The 27,206-nt window shown below is 38.9% G+C and overlaps 1 protein-coding gene and 1 pseudogene across 4 annotated transcripts in view; one reads left to right on the top strand and one right to left on the bottom strand.

Annotated features, from left to right (window-relative positions):
- XPOT (exportin for tRNA) overlaps nt 1-27,206 on the bottom strand; it is a 49,275-nt gene that overhangs the window by 1,677 nt on the left and 20,392 nt on the right. For all 4 annotated transcript variants that reach the window (XM_066369094.1, XM_066369097.1, XM_066369096.1 and 1 more), the window contains 13 exons: nt 26,684-26,808; nt 26,167-26,311; nt 25,893-26,012; nt 25,447-25,541; nt 24,346-24,415; nt 17,392-17,630; nt 14,742-15,027; nt 12,062-12,251; nt 11,403-11,519; nt 11,113-11,228; nt 10,334-10,381; nt 4,769-4,840; nt 2,827-2,883 (listed from right to left, as the gene is read on the bottom strand). In XM_066369094.1, the coding sequence (XP_066225191.1) occupies nt 2,827-2,883; nt 4,769-4,840; nt 10,334-10,381; nt 11,113-11,228; nt 11,403-11,519; nt 12,062-12,251; nt 14,742-15,027; nt 17,392-17,630; nt 24,346-24,415; nt 25,447-25,541; nt 25,893-26,012; nt 26,167-26,311; nt 26,684-26,808 (1,680 nt within the window). The remainder of the gene's footprint in view (nt 1-2,826; nt 2,884-4,768; nt 4,841-10,333; nt 10,382-11,112; nt 11,229-11,402; nt 11,520-12,061; nt 12,252-14,741; nt 15,028-17,391; nt 17,631-24,345; nt 24,416-25,446; nt 25,542-25,892; nt 26,013-26,166; nt 26,312-26,683; nt 26,809-27,206) is intronic.
- Nucleotides 19,864-22,420, top strand: LOC136393177 (coiled-coil domain-containing protein 66-like; annotated as a pseudogene).

Here is a 27,206-nt window from a genome sequence, read left to right as displayed (position 1 = left end):
ATTTCGTTTTATTCCAAAAACGGACAGAACTTTCCGGTAGACTTTATATTTAAAGCATTTCATATCATAAATCACATCATAAATCCACACATAACACAAGAACTTTCTCTTCTGGACAGTTTGATTAAATCTAGAGATAACTTGTGACAATACTCAGTTGGGAAACTAGTGAAAATATGGTATTACTGCAAATGCTATGAGATTCAAGAGGAAAACATGTTTTAACACATTTTGCTGACCAGTACTACTGTTAAAGTTAATGCTGAGAAATTAAATTTTGAGGGAGAAACAAGTCAAAGCTACAGACAGCAGTTCCATAAGAAATTTACTATTAATCTGATTACAAAAAACATATTTTCAACATTTAAGACTATGAATGAGTAGGCAAGTGACTGCGCTAGGGACTGGCCCAATATCGTATATTACCATCAATACTGAGGTACATGTTAAGTGAGCACTACAAAGAGTAAATGATAGGCAGTAAACTCATTAAGGATAAGAACTGTATTGATCATTGTTGTATCTCCAGCTACCAATATATCAAACATTTATTTAACAACAAATAATCTATTGACTAAGTGGAGAGAAAAGAACAGTCACTATATGAGCAAAAGAAAGCCTTATATGGAGGTCATGCTTCACGTAAGCCTAGAATAATGGATAGAACTCATGAAGGAATAGGAGTGCAAATGGGGCAGACTTTTTGAAGAATACCAAGAATGGTAAAAGATCATTTCTGCAAGAGAAACCAGAAAGGTAGTCCAAAATCAGAATATGAAAAACCCTGACCACCAAACTAAGAAACATGAACTTGTTTTTAGTCAACAACAGGCTTATGAAAATGATGAGGTAGGGGAATGAATTTCAGGGGACTATTCAATGTCTTGGAACAGAGCTGCCTGGCTAGAACAAGTGAAGGGAGATCAATGAGGTGACAAGGCTATATCAGAAAGAGAAAGAGGGACAGCAAGGGAGTGAGGAGGAAGAATCATCAAGATCTAAGGATCAATCAGGTACGATGAGTAGGCATAAAAAAAGAAACTTCATTTTTTTCGGCTAGAAGAATAATACTATCACTGACTGAATGCAATCACTAAAGAGAAGTTGGGCTTGAAAGAAAGACTTTTTATAAATGCTGTCTGGATAAATTATAAGTTTGGAGCATAAGCCTGCTATAATGTATATAAATCTGCTATTACAGATACCCCTAATAGAGTTATAATTTTTTGAATCCTTTAATGCAGTTTGATCAGTTATTTAACAGTTTACCTTCATAAGCACTTTGCTTTAATGGAGAAATGGGAGCAGGAGGGCTTGCAATGATAAATAGCAACTGTTAACACTCTTCTCACTAACTCTTCTGTCAGTTTAAGCTGACAAACTAATACTACTGGGGGGAAAACTGACAAGGGAAGATATCAGAACCAAAGTCAAAGGATAGCACACTGATTTACTCAGCAAAGTCCCTTGACTTATAAATTCTACTAAATGCCTTGGGCAAAAGAACCAGGTAGCCATTCATTAAATTACCCACTACCAAGATATTTAGCATAATGCTTTGCCCTCAGACTTGTTGGAAGGTAATAAAAATAAAGAACAGTTCCTCAGCCCTGGCTGGTCAGCTCAGTCGGTTAAGAGCATTGTCCTAAAACAAGGTTGTGGGTACACTCCTTGGACAGGGCTCACACAGAAAGCAACCAAAAAATGCACGACTGAGTGGAACAACAAATGCTTCCCTTCCTCCTCCCTTCTCTCCGTTGCAATCTCTATCTTTCTAAAAATCAAGAAAAATTAAGCCCTAGCAGGATGGCTCAGTTGATTATAGCACTGTCCGAGTATGGAGGTTGCCAGTTGGATTCCCTAGTCAAGGCACATATGGAAGAGAAGCAGCTTAATGTTCCTGTCCCTCTCTCTCTCAAAACAAAACAAACAACAGTTCTTCATCCTGTTACACTGCAATTTTATTCCAGTTCATGATGAGCTCCTTGTGGGCAAGGAAAATCAGTCACACTGATACTTGCAGAATTTGGCATAGTACCCGTTACTCAAAAAGAGTCAGGGAGTACCGAATGACTAAATTACTCAGGTGAAAGACAGTGCTGTCTCAAAAATTTAATTATGATATAAATATATGAACAAATAAACATTGTGACTTCTTTCTAACTTGGAGGGTTTTTTAAAATTCAGTGCTTGGGCCCTGGCCAGGTAGCTCAGTTGGATAGATTATCATCCCAATATACCAAGGTTGCAGATTCAATCCCGGCTTTGGGCATGTACAAGAATCAACCAACAAATGCAAAAGTAAGTTAAACAACAAACTGAGGTCTCTCTCTCTATTGTATAATTAAAAAGTTTCAAGATAGGATACAACCAAGTAACTCATACTTCTGTTTTTATATTTTTAGCTCCTTCCCTTCAACTCAACATGGGCATTAAACATTACTTGCTCTCCCAAACCTCTAGTTTCTATTTCATTATATCATGAAACTAAAAAAACCTCGCATTTTCATACCAACATGCTCAGTTCCTATTTAATTACATCATGAAACTGTAAAAGAAAACTGGCTTTTTCATACCAAATGCTCAGGCACATAATAGTGTTCTTAACCTAACTTTTTATGATCTAGGTTCAGTTGAAAGGGGTTTCAGAAGACTCTGAAGTATAACACCTGTAACTACATTCTTTGAAGCAGGTTTTAGAGCAAAGAGATAACAAAATAAAAAATAGTTGGTCAAACCACAGTGTGACACAGAATTGTATATGTTCTCTCTTAGTTCTGAAACATTATCCAATTACATGAATATATAAGTTTTCCAAATACCTACCTTTAAGTAGTTTTTAAAAACTTTAGCATCAGGCTGCTGAAGCGCTTGACAAAACTCCTGGAAGTCCAGGAGGGGAGGAAAGAAGGGAATGAATCTATTTGAATTAATCATAATTCAAATCCACAGCATTGCTTTACAATTATGACAAAAAGCATAAAACTGGTCATCTTAACCATTTTTGTGGACAGTACAGCAGTGTTAACTATATGGCGGCACACTGTTGTGCAACATATCTCTAGAATTTTTTCATTTTGCAAAACTGAAATTATGCTCATTGAACATCCCCAGTCATCCCTCTCCCCAGCCCCCACCCCTAGCCACCACCATTCTACCTTCTGTTTTTAAGACTCTGACTACTTCAGATACTTCATATAAGTGGAATTTAGTAGTATTTGTCTTTTTGTGACTGGCTCATTTTGTTTAGTCTAATGACCTCAAGGTTCATCCAGGTTGTACCATATTACTGGACTCCCTTTTTATGGGCCCAGTAACATTCCATTGTATGCATACACCACATTCTATAACCCATTTATCTGTCAATAGACATTGCTTCAAAACTCTAGTATTTGTAATTTATCAGAATTAACCTGAACAATTCCTCACCTAAAAAGGTTATACAATATTCTCAAATCTAATACTTGTTGAACAGGCTGCTTCATTCAGCAACCTGGTAAAATTTTAACTATTCAAAATCAAATGATATATTTTTATTTTGATGAGCATTAAGATCACATGAGTAACTAGTAATTTATTATTTCCATAAAATATTAGCTTACAAGTGATAACTGAGAAAATTCATTAATATCTCTAAAGTTAAAGATGATGTGTCACCCTGGCCTGGTAGCTCAGCTGGTTAGAGTTGTCCCAGCATACCAAGATTGCAGGTTCGATCCCAGCTCAGGGCACATATAAGAATTAACCAATGAATGCATAAATAAGTGGAGCAACAATTCAATGTTTCTCTCTCCCTTCCCTCCCTCCCTTCCTCTCTCTAAAAATTAATAATAAAGGCCTTAACTGTTTGGCTCAGTGGTAGAGCGTCAGCCCAGCGTTTGGATGTCTGGGTTCGATTCTGAGTCAGGGCACATAGGAGAAGCCACCATCTGCTTCTCCACCCCTCTTGTCTCTCTCTCTCTCTTTGCCTCCCACAGCCATGGCTCATTTGGTCCAAGCATTTCAGCCCTGGCACTAAGGATGGCTAAGTTGAGCCTCTCCTTCAGGCACTAAAAATAGTTTGGTTGCAAGCAAGGGGTCACAGGCTTGGCTGGAGTCCCCCAGTCAAGGCACATAATAGAAAGCAATCATCAACTAAGGTGCCACAACTATGAGTTGATGCTTCTCATCTTTCTCCCTTCCTGTCTGTCCCTCCTTCCCTCTCTCTCACTTAAAAAAACCCAAAACACTAAAACATCAATATTTTGACATCTCTGGAAAACTAATGTGACATAAAAATATATGTGATTCCTTTTGGTGATAAAGTCACAGCAATATGAATACTACTGTGATTTGTCACCTACACAATGATAGAAAATTAAATTTGTTAAAGGTTAGTGAAAATAAAAATATAAATTTTCCCATTCACTTTCACAGACCCCCTGAACTTTGGCCTCTTGCTATCCTTTACACAATAAAACATCAAATTAAATGCAGTTTGGCTCCATTCCTCTCTCTTTAAAGATTTTATTTATTGATTTTCTGGGGGGGGGGTGTGATAAGAAGTAGTTGCTTCACTCTAGCTGTTCACTAGCTGCTTCTCCTAAATGCCTTGACCGGGCAAGCCCAGGGTTTCAAAGCAGTGACTTCAGTGTTCCAGGCTGGCACTCTATCCACTGAGTCACCATGGGCTAAGCAAGTTTAGGTCTCTTGAATCAAAATTTAGATCGAACTACAGTCAGAGTTCTTTAATTAAATTAAGAGGAAAATCTGCTAGGATAGCTCTTACCTGAATTATCTCTGGAGCTACTTGCAAGGAAGGCAGGTATTCTTGCTGAAGATATTGAACACATTCTGGGCCCTGAAATATGAAAACATGATTATTGCTAAATTACTTTCTTCCTTGACATTAATAATGCTTCAAAAGAAACTGGGACAGACAAAACACGTATACTTTAAATACAACAATGTACTGTAAACACAACTCCAAAACCAGACTGCTTTGTTTTGTAATCTCTGGCACATTTCTAGTAACTTGGGCAAGTATTTCACTTCTCTGAGCCTATTTCCCCATATAAAAAATGGAGTTGTGCCCTGGCCAGCTAGCTCAGTGGTAGAGCATTGGCCCAGCATGTGGAAATTCTGGGTTTGATTCCCGGCTAGGGCACACAGAAGAAGTGCCCATCTGCTTCTCTACCCTTTCCCCTCACCCTTCTATCTCTCTCTCTCTTCTCCTCCTGCAGCCAAGGCTACATTGGAGCAAAGTTGGCCCAGCTGCTGAGGATGGCTCTGTGGCCTCTGCCTCAGGTGCTATAATGGCTCCGGTTGCAACAGAGCAATGCCCCAGATGCATTGCCCCAATGCAACAGAGCATTGCCTCCTGGTGGGCATGCGGGTAGATCCCAGTCGGGCATATGTGGAAGTCTGTCTCTCTGCCTCCTCACTTCCCACTCAGAAAAATACAAATAGCCTGACCAGATGGTGGCGCAGTGGATACAGCATTGGACTGGGATGCAGAGGACCCGGGTTCGAGACCCTGAGGTCGCCAGCTTGAGCGTGGGCTCATCGGGTTTGAGCAAGGCTTACCAGCTTGAGCCCAAGGTCACTGGCTCGAACAAGGGGTTACTCTTGTCTGCTGTAGCCCCCCGATCAAGGCATATATGAGAAATCAATCAATGGACAACTAAGGAACCACAACAAGGAATTGATGTTTCTCATCTCTCTCCCTTCCTGTCTGTCTGTCCCTATCTGTCCCTCTCTCTGTCTCTGCCACAAAAAAAAGTTAAAGAAAAAAGAAAAATACAAATAAATAAATAAATAAAAATGGAGTTGTAAGGATTGGATGAGTTAAGAGCAGTGGTGGGAGTCATATAATTTAACAACTGTTCTGCCCTATTGACCGTTTTAAGTATATAAAAATGATATACAATACCGAAAGTAGTTATTTCATGCATTTTATACTTAAAAAATAAAAGAGGTACACAAAACTAATTATTAGAAAGAATTTTAAAATATTAATGAAGAAATATTAAATAATACCTAACAAAAAATAATAAAACTGTTATTTAAGATATTTCCAATGACAGCTTATCATCCTTGGTTGTTTGACACTTTTTCTCTTTACGTTATATATTTGTTTACTGAAGTAACAAATGCAACGGAACTAAAATGTAGTATTTCATCAAAGGTATAATGAGTTTATGAAATAAATGTTATAAGCATAGTTCCATCAAATTTTTCTCATCTATGGACGGAATGAACATTACTATGGGCACTTAGAATACGCTGTTGCGCAGATGAATGTTAAAAAGGAGTAAGGAGTATAAATCTGTGATTTCCACATTGAGCAGCTGCCCTGGTGCCCATCTTGGAGAGAACCCTGATTACAAGTGCCATTTTAACAACTGGTTTGCCAAACTCAACAAAACATTAGGTATCAGTTCTGCCCAACTGGTGCAAACCTGCTGAATCCCATCACTGGTTAAGAAATATAAAACTTTTAGAATAGTCCTTAGTATTTACTACATGTTAATATTACTTATGTGGTGCTAAAGAGTAAACACACTCTTCTAAATGTAGGAGGTCATAATGTCAGAGCCTTCTATACACTGAAAAGAGACAGCAAAGGATGTACTCCTGTGCAATCCACCACTGGGTAGACTGTAGGGCGTCTCTGGCTGCATGAGGCCTTTGGGCAGTGCCAGAGTAATGACCATCTTTAGATACTGAAATACAAGCAAGAAAGAATAAAATATGTTAGGAGGTAATAGCAAAATCAAACAAAAGCACATCTCCATTTTTCTACTCATGAACTAGGAAAAAGGAATTCAGAAGCCAGATGACGAAACCAAGAGTCAGGAAGAGTATTTTTTGCCTAGTATGCTGTTGATAAAATCTGTACTAAAAAGCAGGCCACCCGACTTCTAAAACCACTGCTCTTCATTGCCATCTTCTATAACTTCTACATCAGCGGTTCTCAACCTGTGGGTCACGACCCCGGCGGGGGTAAATATGTATTTTCCGATGGCTTTAGGCGACCCCTGTGTTTTGGTCATTCGACCCCCGCTGGGGTCGTGACCCACAGGTTGAGAACCGCTGTTCTAGATGCTAAAAACTGTAACAATAGTTTTATAAGGCATTTTGGGGGTAAGTTTGGTGAACGGAAGAGAAAAATTCCACAAACTAACTCCTAACTCCTCTATGCCCTTTCTTAGCAAATACAAAGGAATTTAGGATACAATTTGAAAAGTTTTCCTATAGCAATGTGTTTCTGAGAGAGTAGCCTGAAGCAAACATAATAAATCTAATATTTAAAAAGGCCAATTTCACTTTTAAACTTAAATCTGACTTAAAGGCTTTATTTTGTGAGAGAAAGAGAGAGGGAGGAAGGGAGTGAGACAGGAAGGGAGAAGGATGAGAAGCATCAACTTGTAGTTACAGCATTTTAGTTGTTCACTGATTGCTTCTCATACATGCCTTGACCGAGGGGCTCAAGCCAAGCCAGTGACCCCTTGCTCATGCCAGCGACCTTAGGCTCATGTCAGTGATCCCACGCTCAAACTAGATGAGCCTGTGCTCAAGCCAGTGACCTCAACATTTTTTACCTGGGACCTCAGTGTCCCAGGTCAACACTCTATCCATTGCATCACCACCAGTCAGGCTGGCTTATAGACTTTAATGTACTGATGACCCCAACCTGGTCCAAAAGAAAATAACGGATATCAAAATTCTTTCTCTACCTTGAGTCCTGGGCTCTCTAACCCAATGGATTAAATCTGTACTAAAAAGTCACAATTTACCTGTCAAAGGAAGCCTATTCCTAATTGAGAGGAGGTAATGTTTCACTGTGAAAGTTTCTCAGATCTCTTCGATTTTTTTTCTGACCTTTTTCTTCAATCTACTCTCCCTAAACTTAACTACAGCCCACACACTGCTCATCATCTCGTATAACCCCACTGTTATCACTTAAAAATAGAGTATACTTATAAAATAAATTGGGAAAAGTAAACTTGTACCTGAAGATGAAGTCAGTCAAGTGAATAAATGAAAAACAGAATAAAGCAAAATATTTTCTTTTTTTTCTCTTTCTTAAGTGAGAAGCAGGGAGGCAGATAGATGGACCCCCATATGCACCCTAATTAGGATTAACCTGGCAAGATCCCACCTGGCAAGCCTACTACTAGGCAATCTCTGCCTATCTGGGGCTTTCCTCTGTTGCTCAGCAAACGAGCTGTTTTAGCACCTGAGGAGAGGCCATGGAACCATCCTCAGTGCCCGGAGCCAACCTGCTCCAATGGAGTCATGGCTCTGGGAGAGGAAGTGAGAGAGGGAGAGTTGGCAGGGTGGGGAAGCAGATAGCAGATGGTCGCTTCTCCTGTGTGCCCTGACCAGGAATCAAACCCAGGACATCCACACACCAGGCTAACACTCTACCACTGAGCCAACTGGCAGAACCAAAATATTTTCAAATATAATATTCCATTTCATTCAATTCTGGGAGTCTAAATGAGAGCTTCTAAGGAAAAGAATGCATCTGAACTATAAATACCACTCATACTGTTTTTTATCATTCTCATCTTCCTTGACTCTTACATCCAATAATGTCAACCCATCTGCTTTCTTGTGCCTTTCTTCCCTTGGCTTTCATACCTTTGGTTCCGCTTCTAGTTTTTCCTTGACTTGTGCTTTAGCCAAGGTTCTTTCTATTGTGGCCTTAGAACATCTCACTTCACCTTGACTAATTACCGACTTGGGATTCCAAAATCAGTATTTAGTCCTATCTGGTTCAAACCTGTATTCCAAACTGTTCTTTGAACATTTTGCCCTACCTAGCTATCCTGCAATTAAAACCCTAGTGCCAAATGACTTCCTAACTTTTCACATAGAACACACCTAGTCCCATTTCAGTTTTTAGCTATTACTTCTGTCTCCATACCTTAGCTAAACATGTTAACACTACTTTGTATCAAATCTACCATGCAATGTCTGATCTGTCTCCATATACTGCTTAACTCTGCCCAGAATGCCAACTTCTCCTCTGGTCAGTCCAATAAATCTATATTTGTTTTAAGGTCTATCTAAAAAAAATTTTTTTTCACCTTTTTCTAATGGCTTCCTTAGAATGCTCTCATAGGCAAAACTGTTTCTTCATCTTTAGTCCCACAATATTACATCTAACATAGATCTATTAATATATCTCTATTAAAGCACTTACTTAACCCTATCCCATTAAACTCTTTATGCACAGGTCTCCTCTGATAAGCTCTACAAACAAGGGAGAACTTTTAGTTTTTCTTTATATAAATCCCCTGTTGCCCCAGCCAGCCCTAAACCTCATAGCCTTCACCCTAGCGCACAGGAGGCATAGAGAAATGCTACTGCGTTGAAAACCCTTCAAATCCCTATCAGAATAAAAAACTCAAGTTCAAATGAGGAATGGGCTGAATGGAGACTAATTAATGAGAGCTCATTGTGTTTTAGAGGTGAGGGGAGTTGCTGTCATTAGCTGGTTGTAGCTACCTGGGAACACCAGTGCTATATTAACATACTGGCTTTAAGAGAAGTTGTATACAGAAATTTTTGTTACCCCCCTTCCCCAAAACTAACTGAGCTTTAAACATTGGCAATCAATTCAACTTACTGAAAAATACTATGTAAGACAGACAACAAGCCAGCTAAATTCAGTCCCATATTACTTACAATTTATATAAATGATTAGACTGACAAGAAAGAACAGGACATTCTGAATGCTCTAACCATTTACAATACTAAGAAGCTGGGGAAATCTAGCTATGAAGAAGCTATATCATAAAATCTGTAACTTGATGTTTTGGTTAAGATTCTTCACATTATTTGTCAAATGAAAACATTTTTATTTTTTATTTTTGTGACAGAAATAGGAACAGGTAGGGACAGACAAACAGGAGGGGAGAAAGATAAGAAGCATCAGTTCTTCATTGCAGCACCTTAGTTGTTCATTGATTGCTTTCTCATATGTGCCCTGTCCCTGGGGGACTACAGCAGAGCGAGTGACCCCTTGCTCAAGCCAGCGACTTTGGGCTCAAGCTGGAGACTTTGAGGTCTCGAACCTGAGTCCTCTGCATCCCAGTCTGTCGCTCTATCCACTATGCCACTCCGTGGTCAGGCTGAAAACATCAATTTTTAACCTTCTTGTTATCTAAATAATGAAGGACAGTAATGGACACTATATTCCCTCAAATCCCAAACTGGCAGAAATGAAGTTAGTAAACTTTTATAAAAGATACGACGTTCAAGCATAAGTCAAACACAATTTAAACCATGACAAATATAACATGTGAGGTGAAAATGAATGAGCATGGAGTCCAAAGTTTACCCGTTTGAGATGAATTGTTTTCAGTGTCACTGCACACTCAGACAAAGCCTGTGGGAAACAAGTTTAAGAATTTTAGTATACTCAATACTTGGTTACTGTGCCAGCTTCTCTTTTATTTCCCTGACCACTGCTCATTACCCTTCAAAGAAAGGATGGAGGCAGGAAAAGATGGAATAATTAGGTTGGATAGAAAATGTAAAAACACAAAAATGCTGTCTTAATATCATGAATTATAATTATAATATGAAATCTAGCTTTTACTTGGTTGTGGGGATGTAAATAAAATGCAACTGCTTAACATGAAGCATTCTAAAGATGAGATTTGGGAAAACCATCATACAAGAAAGAGATTCAAGTTACTTTTTTTTAAACCATTAAGCACATGTTTTATTTATTTATTTTAGCACAAGTTTTAGAATCAATGTAGTAATAGGAAACTAATAAGCAAACTTTAAATAATATTGGTATCATGTACTCTTTCCTGGTCCATAGAAAGAGTTTTGGTTGGTAAAGCAGTAGAAGCTAGATTTTTTTATAGTCAATTTATTTTTTTTTTTTAATTTCTTATACAGTCAACTTTAGTATCAAGATTAAGTAAGAATGCATAAAAGGTTCAGAAGGAATCATCAATCTTTTAAACTTGAATACTAATTTGAATTTATTAAATTAAAAAAATAAAGCAATGAAACCTAACAGAATCAACCTGGCATTAAAGAAGAAATTATGAGTTAGAAGATGTGAAATCCATACAAGGTAAACAAAGATTCCTAGGTGCTTACCAATACTGTTTGTGCATCTGCCAAGTCAAAGGTTTGTTTTAAAGGTGCTAGGAAACACGCAGGGACAATGTGCTTATAAACAAAATCAGCAAATCCCACTGGTCCATCTTTACCACCTGCCAAGAGATTCAAATTTTCATCTTGTTGACAAAGAAAATCAATTATAATTTATCACTGTGTGAAATCAACTCCCAGCTCCTGTCTACTATTAGGGCTACAGTTCCATTTCATCTTTAAGAGTCTTTCTTAGGAAACAGATTAGGGAATGAAATTTAAAAAAAAAATCATACCCCAGAGTTCTACCAACTTGGAGAGGATAATAAAGCATGTTTTCTGTGCAATTGGATCTGGATATTCAACTGCTCCTTGAATCACAGTAACTAGAACTCGTTCTACATTCTCTGCCCCTGAAGAGAAAAAAAACTGGAGTTTAACTTCTAAAAGAACTAAAGACAACCTGAAGCTCAGATTCCATATATAGTAACGACAAAAGCATTTAAAGAGTTAATAAGCTCCCTCAATTTTATTAACTAAGCTCCTTAATTTTAAGCATAATATGTTGAAAAAGCATTATTCCCCTGTTATCTTACATTCTGGATGTCCTATATTGCAAAATTCTCTACGTTGATCTATATAGTCCCATTTGTTTTTAACTTCAAAATGGCAAATTGATCAGTAAGACTAAATTGTCAGGTCAATTCTGCCAGTAGTCACCACATTATTTATACTACTAAAGAACCAATTAAAGAATACTGCCTTAGGAAGAAGGGAACAGAATACCAATTAATTTTAGGTCCCTTGCTTGAAAGTAATTAAAATAATGAGCTGTCATCCTAGGGGCCAACACATAACACTGCAAAAGTTTAGTGCTTACTAGCTCTTGCTCACACAGATGTATAACTGTGACAAGGACTGAAGCAGACAATTTAGGCATCACATGCATGCCCACCTTGATTTGCTATGACTTCGCTCATTCCACTGCCTGTGACTGTTTGCAGGAAAGCAAAGTAACTCCTCCGCAACATTTGCTTCTCTAAAGCCGCGGACTGGTCATTTTCTTCTGCTGGTCGGAGCAACACTTCAAAAATTGCATGAAGCAGAGGCATGAACATTTGTTGTAAAAATGGAGATACCTGTATCTGAAAATAAGAAAGATTATTCTACTTTAGAAATGAGTAATTATTATTCTTGAAATTTTATTTAAAAATTATTATTGATGGTAATAATTCTATATTGCATATTTGAAAGTTGCTAAGAAGAGTAAATCTTAGAAGTTATCACAAGAAAAAAAATTCTGTAACAATGTATAATGATGTTAATTAACTAGCCTTATTGTGGTGACCATTTTGCAACACATAAAAATACTAATTCATTAGGTTGCATACCAAACACTAATATAATGTTAACAAATACCTCAGTTAAAATAATATGTATGTGCCTGACCAGGCAGTGGCGCAGTGGACAGAGCGTCGGACTGGGAGGGCCCAGGTTCAAGACCCTGAGGTTGCCAGCTTGAGCGCGGGCTCATCTGGTTTGAGCAAAACTCACCAGCCTGGACCCAACCAAAGTCGCTGGCTTGAGCAAGAGGTTACTTGGTCTGCTGTAGCCCCACGGTCAAGGCACATATGAGAAAGCAATCAATGAACAACTAAGGTGTCGTAACGAAAAACTAATGATTGATCCTTCTCATCTCTCTCCGTTCCTATCTGTCTGTCCCTATCTATCCCTCTCTCTGACTCTCTGTCTCTGTAAAAAAAAAAAATGTATATAACTTAGAAAAAACATGTTTTAAAGCCTTTCTTTAGAGTTTCTATTTAGAATATAATTTACACAATTCACTTAGTAAATATCAAGGTTAAAACATGCTATGTAGGCATATTCGTTGAGAGCATCAAGATCATTAAGTACAACCAATTTCCTACACGTTAAAACAACAGGGATCCACGTTAAAAACAACAGGGAGTCAGAAATATTTCACAACCAAATACTGCCATGAGATAATTTTCAATTTAAATATCAAGAAATTAACTCTATTGATAAATTATAAATGAATTTATATGATTGGGCTCTCAGGCTTTCTATGCCATTGGGTGAATATTCCCTAACTTCTGTTTCTCAGTCTCCTCATCCATAAAATATAATATCTGGCTCTTAGGGTTGTTACAGGAATCGAATGAATTAATGTACAGGAAAATTCTTAGACCATATTTTGAACACAGAAAGAACCGTGTGTTAGCCATTCTTAGTAGATAGCTTATACTTGATTCAAATTTTTTTGTACATAAAACTAACCTTAGTGCACTGAATTACTTTAAAAAAAATTTTCCCCATTGACTTGATAGAGAAGAGGGGAGGGAGAGAGGAAGAGTGTGAGAGGAGGAGGGGTAAAGAGGAACAAGGGGGCAGGAGAGAGGGAGAAGAAGAAGGGGATGATGGGGGAGGGAGAAGAGAGAGAGGGAGAGAGAAAGGGAGAGAAGGAGGGAGAGGGGGAGAGAGGAAAACGGGGGAGAGGGGGAGAGAGGGAGAAGGAAGAGGGAGAGAAGCATCAACTCACTGTTCCCTTTAGTTGTGTGTACACACTGGTTGCTTCTTGTAAGTGCATCGACCAAGGATCATACCCGCAACCTTGGCACTCCAGGATGATGCTTTATCTACTGAGCAACCCAGCCGGGACTAGTACATTGAATTACTTTTAGACTCCAGAGTGGACAACCAAATTACAATGCTTTTCCTTTACCTTTTAGACTTTTAGTCTCAACGCTGTTTTGTTTTGTTTTTTTGTTTTTGAGAGAGAGGCAAAGAGAGAGAGAGGAACATCCTGTATGTGCCCTGACAAGGGATCAAACTGGCAACCTCCATGCTCTTGGATGACAATCCAACCAACCAAGGTATCCAGATAGAGCTTAATTTTTTTTTTAAGAGACAGAAAGAGGAAGGGAGAGAGAGGGGAGGAGGAAAGGAAGCATTCATCTGTTGTTCCACTCAGTCGTGCAGTCACTGGTTGGTTCCTGTGTGTGCCCTGACAGGGGACTGAATCTGCAACCTTGTTGTTTCAGGAGCATGCGCTTAACTGACTGAGCTAACCAGCCAGGTGTTATTTGCTTTTCTGAAACAGCAGACACAGTTTTCTTCTGCTGCACAGAGAAGATAATGTTTGGACTTTATTAAGCATGTCCTTTGTGCCAAAAAAGATTCCAGACTTTAGGGCTGATAAAAATACATACAATCACTTGACCAGGCGGTGGTGCACAGATAGCTTGGGACAGTGAGGACCCAGGTTTGAAACCCCAATGTCGCCAGCTTGAGTCCGGGCTTATAGACATGACCCCATGCTTGCTGCCTTGAGCCCAAGGTCACTGGCTGGGCTGGAGCCCCCCAGTCAAGGCACATATGAGAAAGCAACCAATGAATAACTAAGCTGCTGGAACTATGAGTTGATTCTTCTCATCTCTCTCCCTTCCTGTCTGTCTGTCCCTGTCTGCCTCTCTCTCTCTTGCGTGCTAAACAACAACAACATACAATTCATGCCCTAACTCATATTAAAAGAAAAAATAAACCAAACACCAAAATATATCTAAAGATAAATGCATCTAATCTTAAGTCAGGAAATGCTCTGAGGTTTGTGGTACCTTAAATTTGGCTGTAATCTGGTTGATAAGAGGAATGAACTCCTGAAGGTCTTTAGCTTCACAATCTTTGAGCATGTGTTCTGAGGCTGATGGGATGAATGGAAGAACTTCCTCCTCTAGGCAAATTATCATGCGATGAAGGAAAGTTCGTACTCCACTTCTGAGAATATCCTTTTGTAAGGGACAACTGAGGGCTGGCAAGAACGTCTGTAAACAGTCCAGATAAACTTCGGAACAGCCACACTGTTTCACAGTCTGCTTGTTGCTGAAAGCTTTGCTGGTTCGACTACATAAGCAAAATCAGGCAACTATTTTATACTTTATTCTTTAAAGTTTTATGGAGTAAGCAAAAACAATGCACAACAAATCACAAAACTGACCAAAGACAATTCTTTTTTATATCATAATACTTTCATCTTTAACTTAATATGGTTATTTGAGAACTATTGCTTCCAGTGACCATTCTAGAAAGGGCTCAAATTAAATTAAACAAATGAGATGTAGTTACTGCAATTCTGAATGAGATGTTTTACTAAAATTTTGCTGATAAAGTATGAAAAAAAGAGGGAAAAATTCACTTACTATGACTCAACTGTCCTACTAGACAATCTGTAAACTACCCATTTAAATTCAGAAAACAGTCTTTAGAATCAAGATATCTATACAAGTCTCTAATATTAGCTTTTACACTGAAATCATCTATAGAGCAATTTCTCTATATAGCTTCTAATTAGCAATCACTACAACTTTCATACTGCTATTGTTAGCCAATAAAAAGTATGGGTAGGCCCTGACCAGTTGGCTCAGTGGTAGAGCATTGGCCCGGCGTGTGGAAGTACTGGGTTCAATACCCATCCAGGGCACACAGGAGAGGCGCCCATCTGCCTCTCCACACTTCCCCTCTCCTTCTTCTCTGTCTCTCTCTTTCCTTCCCACAGCCAAGGCTCCACTGGAGCCAAGTTGGTTTGGACGCTGAGGATTCTCCATGGCCTCCACCTCAGGCGCTAGGATGACTCTGGTTGCAACCAGCAATGCCTCAGATGGGCAGAGCATCGCCCCTAGTGGGCATGCCAGGTAGATCCTGGTCGGGCGCATGTGAGAGTCTCTCTGCCTCCCTCCTCCCTACTTCTCACTTCAGGAAAAAAAAAGTATGGGTAGATAGAAACAGCTGCTTGGGCAGCTTTGACCCAATGTAACAGCTAAAAAGAGAAGCCTCAGGACTTCTGTTTAAGGCACCAAGGCTGAAACAAGATGCCCCAATATTGCACTGGTATATAAACACTACAGCTTATCCCTTTAAATACACAATCAATTTATAACAAAGGAGTCAGAGTTAAGGACTCAATTGACAAGGCAGAAATGCAGAATGTTATGTGATCTATTTACTTCTTCAGCTAAGTCTTCTTAAATTAGAAAGAAGATTCTTTTCTAGATTTAGAAAAGAAAGGTTTAGACCAGGGGTTGGGAACATTTTTGGCTGAGAGAGCCATGAACGCCACATATTTTAAAATGTAATTCAGTGAGAGCCATACAGTGACCCGTGTACATTACATATTATCCAATAAAAATTTGGTGTTGTCTCGGAGGACAGCTGTGATTGGCTCCAACCACTCGCAACCATGAACATGAGCGGTAGGAAATGAATGGATTGTAATACATGAGAATGTTTTATATTTTTAACATTATTTTTTTTATTAAAAATTTGTCTGTGAGCCAGATGCAGCCATCAAAAGAGCCACATCTGGATCGCGAGCCATAGGTTCCCAACCCCTGGTTTAGACAATGCTCTAGACCAGTGGTAGTCAACCTGGTCCCTACCGCCTATTAGTGGGTGTTCCAGCTTTCATGGTGGGCAGTAGCGGAGCAACCAAAGTATAAATAAAAAGATAGATTTAACAGCCCTGGCCAGTTGGGTCAGTGGTAGAGCATCGGCCTGGCGTGCAGGAGTCCCGGGTTCGATTCCCAGCCAGGGCACACAGGAGAAGCGCCCATTTGCTTCTCCACTCCTCCCCCTCTCCTTCCTCTCTGTCTCTCTCTTCCCCTCCCACAGCCAAGGCTCCACTGGAGCAAAGTTGGCCCGGGCACTGAGGATGGCTTTGTGGCCTCTGCCTCAGGTGCTAGAACAGCTCAGGTTGCAACGTAGCGACGCCCCAGATGATGGGCAGAGCATTGCCCCCTGGTGGGCATGCCGGGTGGATCCCGGATGAGCGCATGCGGGAGTCTGTCTGACTGCCTCCCCGTTTCCAACTTCAGAAAAATACAGAAAAAAAAAAAAAGAGATAGATTTAACTATAGAAAGTTGTTTTATAAAGATTTATTCTGCCAAACTTAGCAAAAATCTGACATAAAGTACTTGGTAAGTAATTATTATTATATGTTTTAATTTGCTGTAACTCTGCTTTATAAATTTGATAAAGTAAAGTTATTTCCCTACTTTATAAATCACCATTACTGTGGAACCAGTGGACGGTTAGAAAATTTTACTATTAATAGCGATACAAAAGTGGGCGGTAGGTATAAAAAGGTTGACTACCCCTGCTCTAGACAATCCAGTTTTAGAAACACGGATATGTGCCCAATTCTAAAACATCCAGCCAAATAAATGGTTCTGTCTGTGTAGACACTCACTATTTTTATTGTAGTCACTCACCTGGCAAATCCAACAGCGTGGTTGAGACAGTCTGCTAGAGAGGCCTGCCTGTCTTCATCTTGTGCCAGCATCAATTTTTCTAACAGAATTTTAAACTTTTCCATTAGTGGATTCAACAGATTCCTCATTAATGCTTGCTTCCGTTCTGCTGGGTACTCACTATTAACAATCAGCACTCCAGCTGTCTCATAAATAAATAGTTGATCATCGCTGCTCAGCAAAGACTGGTAACCATTCTCCTGAAATAAAATTTAAACTTAGCCTTGCTGAAGTTTTCCCTTGTTCAGGGCCTCTCATTTAAGCAAAGTAAGTGCAAAAGCGACAGAAGATATAATCTATCACATCAACTCATTATTAAAAAGTAGATTTGAGTACAGTACTTATAAAAAGAAATTTTCTCCCAGGACTGGTAAGAAAACTGAATTAAAAGTGAAAAGAATGTTGATCTCATTCTACCCTTGTCAAGACTTTACAAATGGTCATAAGATAACTATTAGCCTTCTAACTTGTTTCTCTTCTAAAACTTTTTTGTAAGATTGTTAGGAGGCTAAAAACGAGGTGTACAAAGGTACTTTGAATGTTAGTACAAAGGCCACACAAATTAATATTTTAAAGAGTGTTTAAGAGTTGAATAACAAAGATCACACAATAAATACATACACACATATAGAATAGTTGTTACTTTAAAACATTTGTAAATAAGACTGCAGATAAAAATAAAACAGGTCTTATTCAGGCAGAAACAATCATCCCACATATTGGTCAATTCTATGAATGAGTTTTTTATTTTTTAATTTTTGCAGCCAAGAGGAGTATGAGGAAATATCAGAGGCCCCTCTAGGTCCAACACTCAAGCTCCCTATTAAGAAATATATAAAGTGAGAGGTCAGGTCATGAACTCAGGAGATGGTTTAAAGCTTGAAACTGAGTAACTGGATGGAAAAACCAAGCTAATACTGTCCCCATATGATGGGTAGTAAGACCAAGATTGGAAAATGTCCTTTACAAACAAAACAAACAGGATACATTCTAAAATCAACACAAAATACTTGTATCAGCAAAGAAAAACTTTTACAAAAGAAGAGAAGGAGGCCCTGGCTGGTTGGCTCAGCGGTAGAGCGTCGGCCTGGCGTGCAGGGGACCCGGGTTTGATTCCCGGCCAGGGCACATAGGAGAAGCGCCCATTTGCTTCTCCACCCCCTCTTTCCTCTCTGTCTCTCTCTTCCCCTCCCGCAGCCAGCCGAGGCTCCATTGGAGCAAAGAAGGTCCGGGCACTGGGGATGGCTCCTTGGCCTCTGCCCCAGGCACTAGGGTGGCACTGGTCGCGGCAGAGCATCGCCCCCTGGTGGGCAAGCCGGGTGGATCCCGGTCGGGCGCATGCGGGAGTCTGTCTGACTGTCTCTCCCCGTTTCCAGCTTCAGAAAAATACAAAAAAAAAAAAAAAAAAAAGAAAAGAAGTGGTTCAGACACTTCACTGCCAACAGGAAAAAAAAAAGTATGCAAGCAGTATGCATGCAGATAAAGACTATCTTCATATTCAGGAAGAGATTTCACCTACAACCTCTCATGTACAGAAAATTAAAAACACCATAAATACATCTGTAGTAGCTGAGAAGAAGTCTTGCAAAAAGCACACCACAGGTGAAAATATGAGAGTGGTTTGGTGTGTCACACACAAGACCAACTACACAGATTTTGATGACTGTAAACCAAGAAAATAATATGTTTTCCTGATTGAGAACAGAAAGGAGGGGGAAACAAGTCAAGACAGTCTGCATTTAACCAGTATTTCTTTTTTTTTTTTTTTGAGATTTTATTTATTCATTTTTAGAGAGAGGAGAGAGAGAGAGAGAGAAGGAAGGAGGAACAGGAAGCATCCCATATGTGCCTTGACCAGGCAAGCCCAGGTATTTGAACCGGCAACCTCAGTGTGCCAGGTCGATGTTTTATCTACTGCACCACCACAGGTCAGGCAACTAGTATTTCCAATCAACCAAAGGATGAGAACTTAATGGGACTACTCTGAATATAGACGCTGTTTCATATGTCCAAGGATAAAAATAAATTGGTTTTAAATAAAACTCAGGAGACATCTAGGCAGTCCAAGCAGAAAATGGCCATAGAGAAGGTATGGAAACCTGCTGACACGCCATACTCTAGGTCAAAGGGAACATGACAGAAGTTTGTCAGAAGCAGAAAAAGCTCAGTAGAGAAAAGAGCTTGATGAATAGGTTGCTCGAAAGGAGAAAAAGAAGCTCCTGAAAAATGGAATAATACTTAGAAAAAAATCTGAAAGTAATAAAATAGTATGGGAAAAACTTCAAATTCTTGACCAGTCCAACTCCAAGACTTCTGCTAGTGTTCCAACATTCTGTCACAGTCTCTCAGTCAGGGAATGGTGGTCGAGGCTGATAGGAACTCACCATCTAGAGCTAGTCAGATTCCAGATGGTGAGGAACATAACAGATGGCAATGCATTTTGATACATTAAAGAGCTATCCTAGTTCTGAGTCCCAACTGTCCTCTCAGTCAACACACACACACAACCAGGGTACTTCTGTGTCTCTCTGCACACTCAGGAGCTGGCTGAGATCAGCCAGCTATACAGTTTATACACCGACAACTGGAAGCCAGGTCGAACCTTCAGAAGAAGAGCATTCAGCAAAACCTACTAGAGGAAGGCAATGGCAGTCAAATAACAAACCTTCCCTATTCTATGACTGCTCTCTTGGACCCAGATTGAGGACAGGCGGCGACAAAAACAGAACATCAGGAAACCATCACTGCCCAGGTGGAAGAGAAGCGTAGGAAGAGAAAACTGCAAGAACAAAGAATCCAGAACAAGAGGAGGAGCTTCACTCAGCACGGGGATGAGAAAAGATGCAGAAACAATATGAAAAAGACATACTTAAGCAAAAACAAAAAGAAGAAATTATAGCTCTCAAGACAAATGAACTCTTCCAAATGAAGCAGAAAGCGCAAGAGCTGTCATAGGGTCTAAAACACGAAGAAAGAATCCGAGAATTGGCTCAAAGGGGACATGACACTTCTAGACTGATTAAAAAATCTTGGTGTTGATACATTACAAGTGGAATTTAATGAATCTATTAACAACACTTCAATTTAAGACATGGTTTGGATAAAGTTAGTGATAAAATGAATATATGTATCAATTCCATGAACTCTCCTAGGAAGGGTACTGGTGTGCAAATAGGACTCAAGTATTGCAATATTTACTAGTGAAGAATCACATGTGGATCAGAAAGAGAGGGAAATTGTAAATTGTTCATCACCTGAGATTCCTGCAGTTTTAAACTAAGAAAAACAAATAAGAACTAAGAAGTCAGGATAAAAGAGCCAACTTAGAAAAAGAAAATAGTTGGTATAATAACCAGTATAATCAGTTCACAAAAAAAAACACACAAAAAAACATGGAGAAATGTCCTAAAAGTCCCGATTGGAATATAATTAAGCCACTCAACGGGTATATATATTCCAGCGTCAGAAAAGTACCCTAAACAGCTTCAAAAGCAGCGAAGAAGAAAAAAATAAGGCAAATGAAACTGCTTCATTTGGTAGAAAGGAATAATCCTGCACACCTCTCTCAAAACAGAGACATTTCGCCTGACCAGACAGTGGCGCAGTGGATACAGCATCAGACTGGGATGCGAAGGACTCAGGTTCAAGATCCCAAGGTCGCCAGCTTGAGTGCGGGCTCATCTGGTTTGAGCAAAGTTCACCAGCTTAGACCCAAGGTCACTGGCTTGAGCAAGGGGTTACTCGGTCTGCTGAAGGCCCATGGTCAAAGCACATATGAGAAAGCAATCAATGAACAACTAAGGTGTCACAACGAAAAACTGATGATTGATGCTTCTCATCTCTCTTCGTTCCTGTCTGTCCCTGTCTGTCTCTCTCTCTCACTCTCTCCTCCCGCAGCCATGGCTCAAGCAGTTTGAGCGAGTTGGCCCCAGACACTGAGGATGGCTCCATGGCCTCCACCTCAGGTGCTAAAATGGCTAGATTGTGAGCAACAGAGCTGCAGCCCCAGATGGGCAAAGCATCGCCCATAGGAGGCTTGCTGGGTGAATCTGGTCAGGATGCATGCAAGAGTCTGTTTTTGCCTCCTTGCCTCTCACATTAAAACCAAACAAACAAAAAAAAAACCACTGAGCCAAAGTTCAAGTGGCACCTAGTCAAAAATGAAGAACCTCTGAAAATTAATTCTTTCAGCAAAGAAAGGTCTCAATCACCACCAGTTTCGGTGGTGAAAAACAGAATGTGACAAACTTAGACATGGAAAAGGAGTAATTATGAGAGAATCTGATCTCAAGAGGCAATCAAACAAAATTATCAATTTGGATTTCTGAACCATCTCATTTTATTCCCTATGTTCGAACCAATGAGATCTGTTACCATGATCCAGATGCACCATTGTCTAACGCAGGATCCTCAATACGAAAATCCACATAATTCTGAGCAAGAACAACTGTTTGACTCTGACTATGTCAGGGACCCACTTCTTTTTTTTTTTTTTTTCAACAGGGAGGCAGTCAGACAGACTCCTGCATGTGCCCGACCAGGGTCCACCAGGGGGCGATGCTCTGCCCATCTGGGGCATTGCTCTGTTGCAACCAGAGCCATTCTAGTGCCTGAGGCAGAGACCACGGAGCCATCCTCAGCGCCCGGGCCAACTTTTTGCTCTAATGGAGCCTTGGCTGCGGGAGGGGAAGAAAGGAAGGAGAGGGGGAGGGGTGGAGAAGCAGATGGGCGCTTCTCCTGTGTGCCCTGGCCAGGAATCGAACCCGGGACTCCTGCACGCCAGGCCGACGCTTTACCACTGAGCCAACCGGCCAGGGCAGGGATCCACTTCTTAATCCTAACTTGGAGAAAAACAAGGATCAACAGTAAGCAATCCTAAAGGGACTATCAGAACTGAGTGAGACAGGGCTTTCTGCAGAAGCAAAGGGAGTTGGAAACTAATCTCATGCCTTTAGCTGCCAATCAAGAGAATTTTAGTTTTTCATTTTAAATGGAGAAAATCAAATCCTTCACATTTGATTTGTCTTCCAAATTATAAAATGTCCTCGTTGCTTAACTATTTTTTAAAATAGCCTAGATTTATTTTTTAAATGCTTAAACTTGTACATTATGTAGTAAAATGCTATATATGTATATATGATATATAATAAATTTCTAATAAAATACACTTCTGTAAAAGTTTAGTAGTTAAAAAAAAGAAATATATAAAAACCTAGTCTTTAAACAGATAAATTATGTCAAGGTTTTATTATAAAAGAGTTCCTCATCTCTTAAAAAAAAATGCCCTGATTTAGAAGTAACTAAAGCATTAATTAAATACCACGGGGACTAATCACTGCTCCAGGAGTTGGGAACACAAAGATAAAGTAGCTATAGAAGTATAAGGTACTCAAAAAATAGAACACTGTGAACTGCCAAGGAAAAGCGACATTAACCAGGTGAAGAACTTCTATTTATCAGCTTTTGTAGTATGTAGGCAAAGATAACTTCCATTAATTCACTAGTAACTTTTCATGCAGTGAAATAAATGACATAACCTGTGTACCCTAAATACTGCTATTTACTTAAAAGAACAAAAGTATTATTTTTTGTTCACACTTTCTAAGTGGTAGCTCTAGTAATAATTTTTATCAAATGAAAAAAAGTTGAGTCAATGTCAGTATTTTACTTTACACAAAAACGTATCAGCCTGACCAGGCGGTGGCGCAGTGGATAGAGCATCAGACTGGGATGTGGAAGACCCAGGTTCGAGACCCCGAGGTCACCAGCTTGAGCGCGGGCTCATCTGGTTTGAGCAAAGGCCCACCAGCTTGAACCCAAGGTCGCTGGCTCCAGCAAGGGGTTACTCGGTCTGCTGAAGGCCCACGGTCAAGGCACATATGAGAAAGCAATCAATGAATAACTAAGGTGTTGCAATGCGCAATGAAAAACTAATGATTGATGCTTCTCATCTCTCTCCGTTCCTGTCTGTCTGTCCCTGTCTATCTCTCTCTCTGACTCTCTCTCTGTCTCTGTAAAAAAAATAAATAATAAATAAATAAATAAATAAATAAATAGAATACTTGTGCTTAAAAAAAAAATATCAATCAAGATGGGCTTACAAAGTACCTCAACTTAAATCTTTCTAGTGAAATGAACACCATAATATTCAGATAAACCAGCATTTAAATTTTTTTGTCCCAAACCTGAAAAGTTAAAAAAGAAAAGCTTCAGTCTAATATTGATAGTAGCAGTCACTGAGAACAGCTGATATGACCATAGTACTAAATAATTTGGAAACTGAATTTTTCCTTCTCCATAAAATACTTCATCAACTTTTTTTTTTTTTTTTACAGAGACAGAGAGTGAGTCAGAGAGAGGGATAGACAGGGACAGACAGACAGGAACGGAGAGAGATGAGAAGCATTAATCATTAGTTTTTCATTGCGCATTGCAACACCTTAGTTGTTCACTGATTGCTTTCTCATATGTGCCTTGACCGCAGGCCTTCAGCAGACTGAGTAACCCCTTGCTGGAGCCAGCGACCTTGGGTTCAAGCTGGTGGGCTTTTGCACAAACCAGATGAGCCCGCATTCAAGCTGGCGACCTCGGGGTCTCGAACCTGGGTCCTCTGCATCCCAGTCCGACGCTCTATCCACTGCGCCACCACCTGGTCAACCCTTCATCAACATTTAACAGTACAGAAAAAGCAGACCATATCTCACATTGCCAAATTTATCAGTAAATTTTTTATTCCTTTCTGTTTTTATTACTATGTTTTGTTTACAATATCTCAACAGTTTTGGTAAACAGAACTAACCCTTGTACAAACCCTCCCATTAAAAAAAATAAATGTCCATGAAAGCATTAGTGATAAAGGCATATGTAGTCTCAAAATTTGGGGAAAATCTGTAAGTTGGAAGAATAAATACTTACAGGTGGAGAAAGCTCTAATAAATCTTGTATTCTATTCAGAATGTCCTCGATGAAAGGGTTCATTTGTTTACTGAATAAAGGCAAAAAAGGAAAATTACAGTAGCATAAATACTAGTTTTTGAAAAGTTGCTAAAAATACCAAATGCCTCTTTAAGGCAGAACTAAAAAAAATTCAGTTCAAAGCTAATCACATGTGATTATTAAGGCCAACAATAATTTTTAAATCACAACCTTATAAACCTAAGAATGAGTAGTTTTCATACCAAAAACTGGTACTAGTAAAGAATACAAGAATTTAGGTTAAAAATGTATTTCCAAGAAATACAATTTTTAGAATGTCAAAGGAGCCATATACTACTGCTCCATAGCAATAAATCTGTTGATTAATTAATTACATGCTATTAGTGATTAGTGTTACATATAAAAGTATGCAAACAAATCACTTTTTATTGAACCAAGTAAATGAATGAGAAGGAAAAGAAATCATAACATCATGATACTAATAAAGGGGAATACAGGGGGTACTAGTTACGACATCTCGACATACGTTTCAAGTGTACAACGCTCACTCCCATAAAAACTAAAAAAAAATTGAGATGTGAGTGTTTTGGCTTACATTGTTAGCATTGTATGTATGGATTATGTAAGCAAACTAGTTTTTTTTACACTCATTTTTTTCTGTTATTACAGTACAATGTACAGTACAGTATATTTATGTCCTTTTCCTTTTTCTATGGCTTAGTTGTGCTTTTATATTCTAGATCCATGATGGTGAACCTTTTTATAAAAACCGCCCACTTTTGCAGTGCTGGTCAACTTGGTCCCTCCTAGCACTGCAAAAGTGGGTGGTTTTTATAAAAACGTTCACCATCACGGTTCTAGATTATGATTTTACAAATGCGTTAGGATAGGTAAGTGACTCAGGCTTGGGTGTGTTTCGACTTATACCAAAATTCGGGTTACATCACTGTTGTAGGAACAGAACTGTGTCATAACCCAAGGAATCCCTGTACTTAAAAATATGTTTTAGAATAGGAAGAATCAAATCTAGCACAGGCTTTAGAAAATAATAAAACCTAACAGCTGCAATCTTCTACTTACTTGAGCGATTTGACAAATCTAGAAAACAGGTAAGCAGTTCTGCTCCGAACTTTTGCACTGGAATGTCGCAGACCCCGGTGATCTAAGAATGCCATCTGAAGAAAGACAGACACTTTTACTATTTCTGTACTCAAGACTTTTTGTTGCTACTGTGTGAAACATCTTTATTCACATCAAATTTTACTTCTTAGCTTCTGGAAGGCAAAAACTGGATACATATAATAAGTAATCCTACACATCACACAAATAGGCCCTGAAGAATTGTTTTAGGTGACTGATTATGCAGAAATCTTAAAGAAATGGAGAAGAAATTAGTTTCAGTGCGTTTAAGATTTCTGAAAACCTCTGGCTCTGGAAAGTTTTAAAAGACAGAAAAATAGAATACTATCTGCTCAGCTGAAATACATAGAAAATAACAGAAAAATGAAAGTAAAATGTATACTTACTAATACACATGGAATGTGTTGAGGTTCAACTGTGAAAAACTTTTCATATCTAACAACAGTTTCAAAGAACTCCAATGTTACAGATGTGTGCTGATAAGAACTAACTCCTGACGTTACCAACTGGAGCAAGAAAAAGTTAAGAAATCTATTGTCATTTATTGTAACATCAAAATCCCCCAGTATTAACAGATACTAAGCTCTAACAAGCAACCCCCATTAGCTTACAGTAAACACAGAAAATTATGTTCAAATAAATTATTTTCAGTATACTTACAGTTCTCATCATATCTTGCAAAGCACTAGCTTTTGAAACATCACCTGAGAAGTGAGCACCATGAGATACTGGAAGAGCTTCTGCCAACATATACAGCAATCTTATTGCTACTTCAACTTCCATAAACCGTGTAGTCTGCCAATTCCTACCAAGGTATAATAATACGTCACTGAAATCTAAACAGACACTTTCTATAAAATTAGTGATGCACAGGATAAAAAGACACCAACAAAAGCTTCTTTAATTATTAAGAAATAGCAATTTTTAATTTTGCAAGGCAATATAATTTATATCACAAAAGTAGCTAGAACTGATGTTATCCATTTTATTATGTTCTAAAAAGCAGTATTTTCCCCTCAAGGATCAAGAGAAATCAAGGTGACAAGTGCAGTGTTTCAGAGATACACATAAGATCTTAATAACTCACACAGATTAATAAAGCATGTGAATCACTTAATGTGACCATCAGCAGGAAAAGGAAAAAGGTGACATGTTACAAAAACAGTAACAAACTTACTGCAGTGTAGAACTAAAAACTCTGCGAACAGAAGCCAGCAGTAACTCTGGTGAAACTTGAGCAAGCCTGTCCAATAATAACTTCAGTTGTTTCCTATATTCTACAAACATGGCTTCATCTTCACCCTATGGTATATTTTAAAATTTTCATTTTAAAAACATTAAAGACCTTAAAACTCATGTAAATGGTGAGTTGTCATTAGTTTTCTGCTTTTACAAATACTTTTGTATTTTTCATCATATTCATTTATGTATTATAGAAAAACTTAGTAGGCCTTTCCCCTCCTGCTCATAAAAAAAAGTATTTCTGAACATAGCCCTACACCTTGAAAGCCTAAAACCAGAAACAGAAGGAGGTTAAGGGTTAGAGTCTAAAGCCAGAATGGGTTTATGTTGTACTCTGTGAAAACTTCACCTTATTAACACTCCTTGTTAATAATCTCTCTGTCCACTGTAAAACTATACTACTACTATATAATTGGAGCTATTTTATGTAATGAAATAAAATATAGCACTTCGAAAGT

Source organism: Saccopteryx leptura, chromosome 2 (assembly GCF_036850995.1).
Source record: "Saccopteryx leptura isolate mSacLep1 chromosome 2, mSacLep1_pri_phased_curated, whole genome shotgun sequence".
NCBI classification, from domain to species: domain Eukaryota; kingdom Metazoa; phylum Chordata; class Mammalia; order Chiroptera; family Emballonuridae; genus Saccopteryx; species Saccopteryx leptura.
The sequence above is the reverse complement of the archived record's forward strand: the minus strand, read 5'-3'. Positions and strand labels throughout refer to the sequence as shown.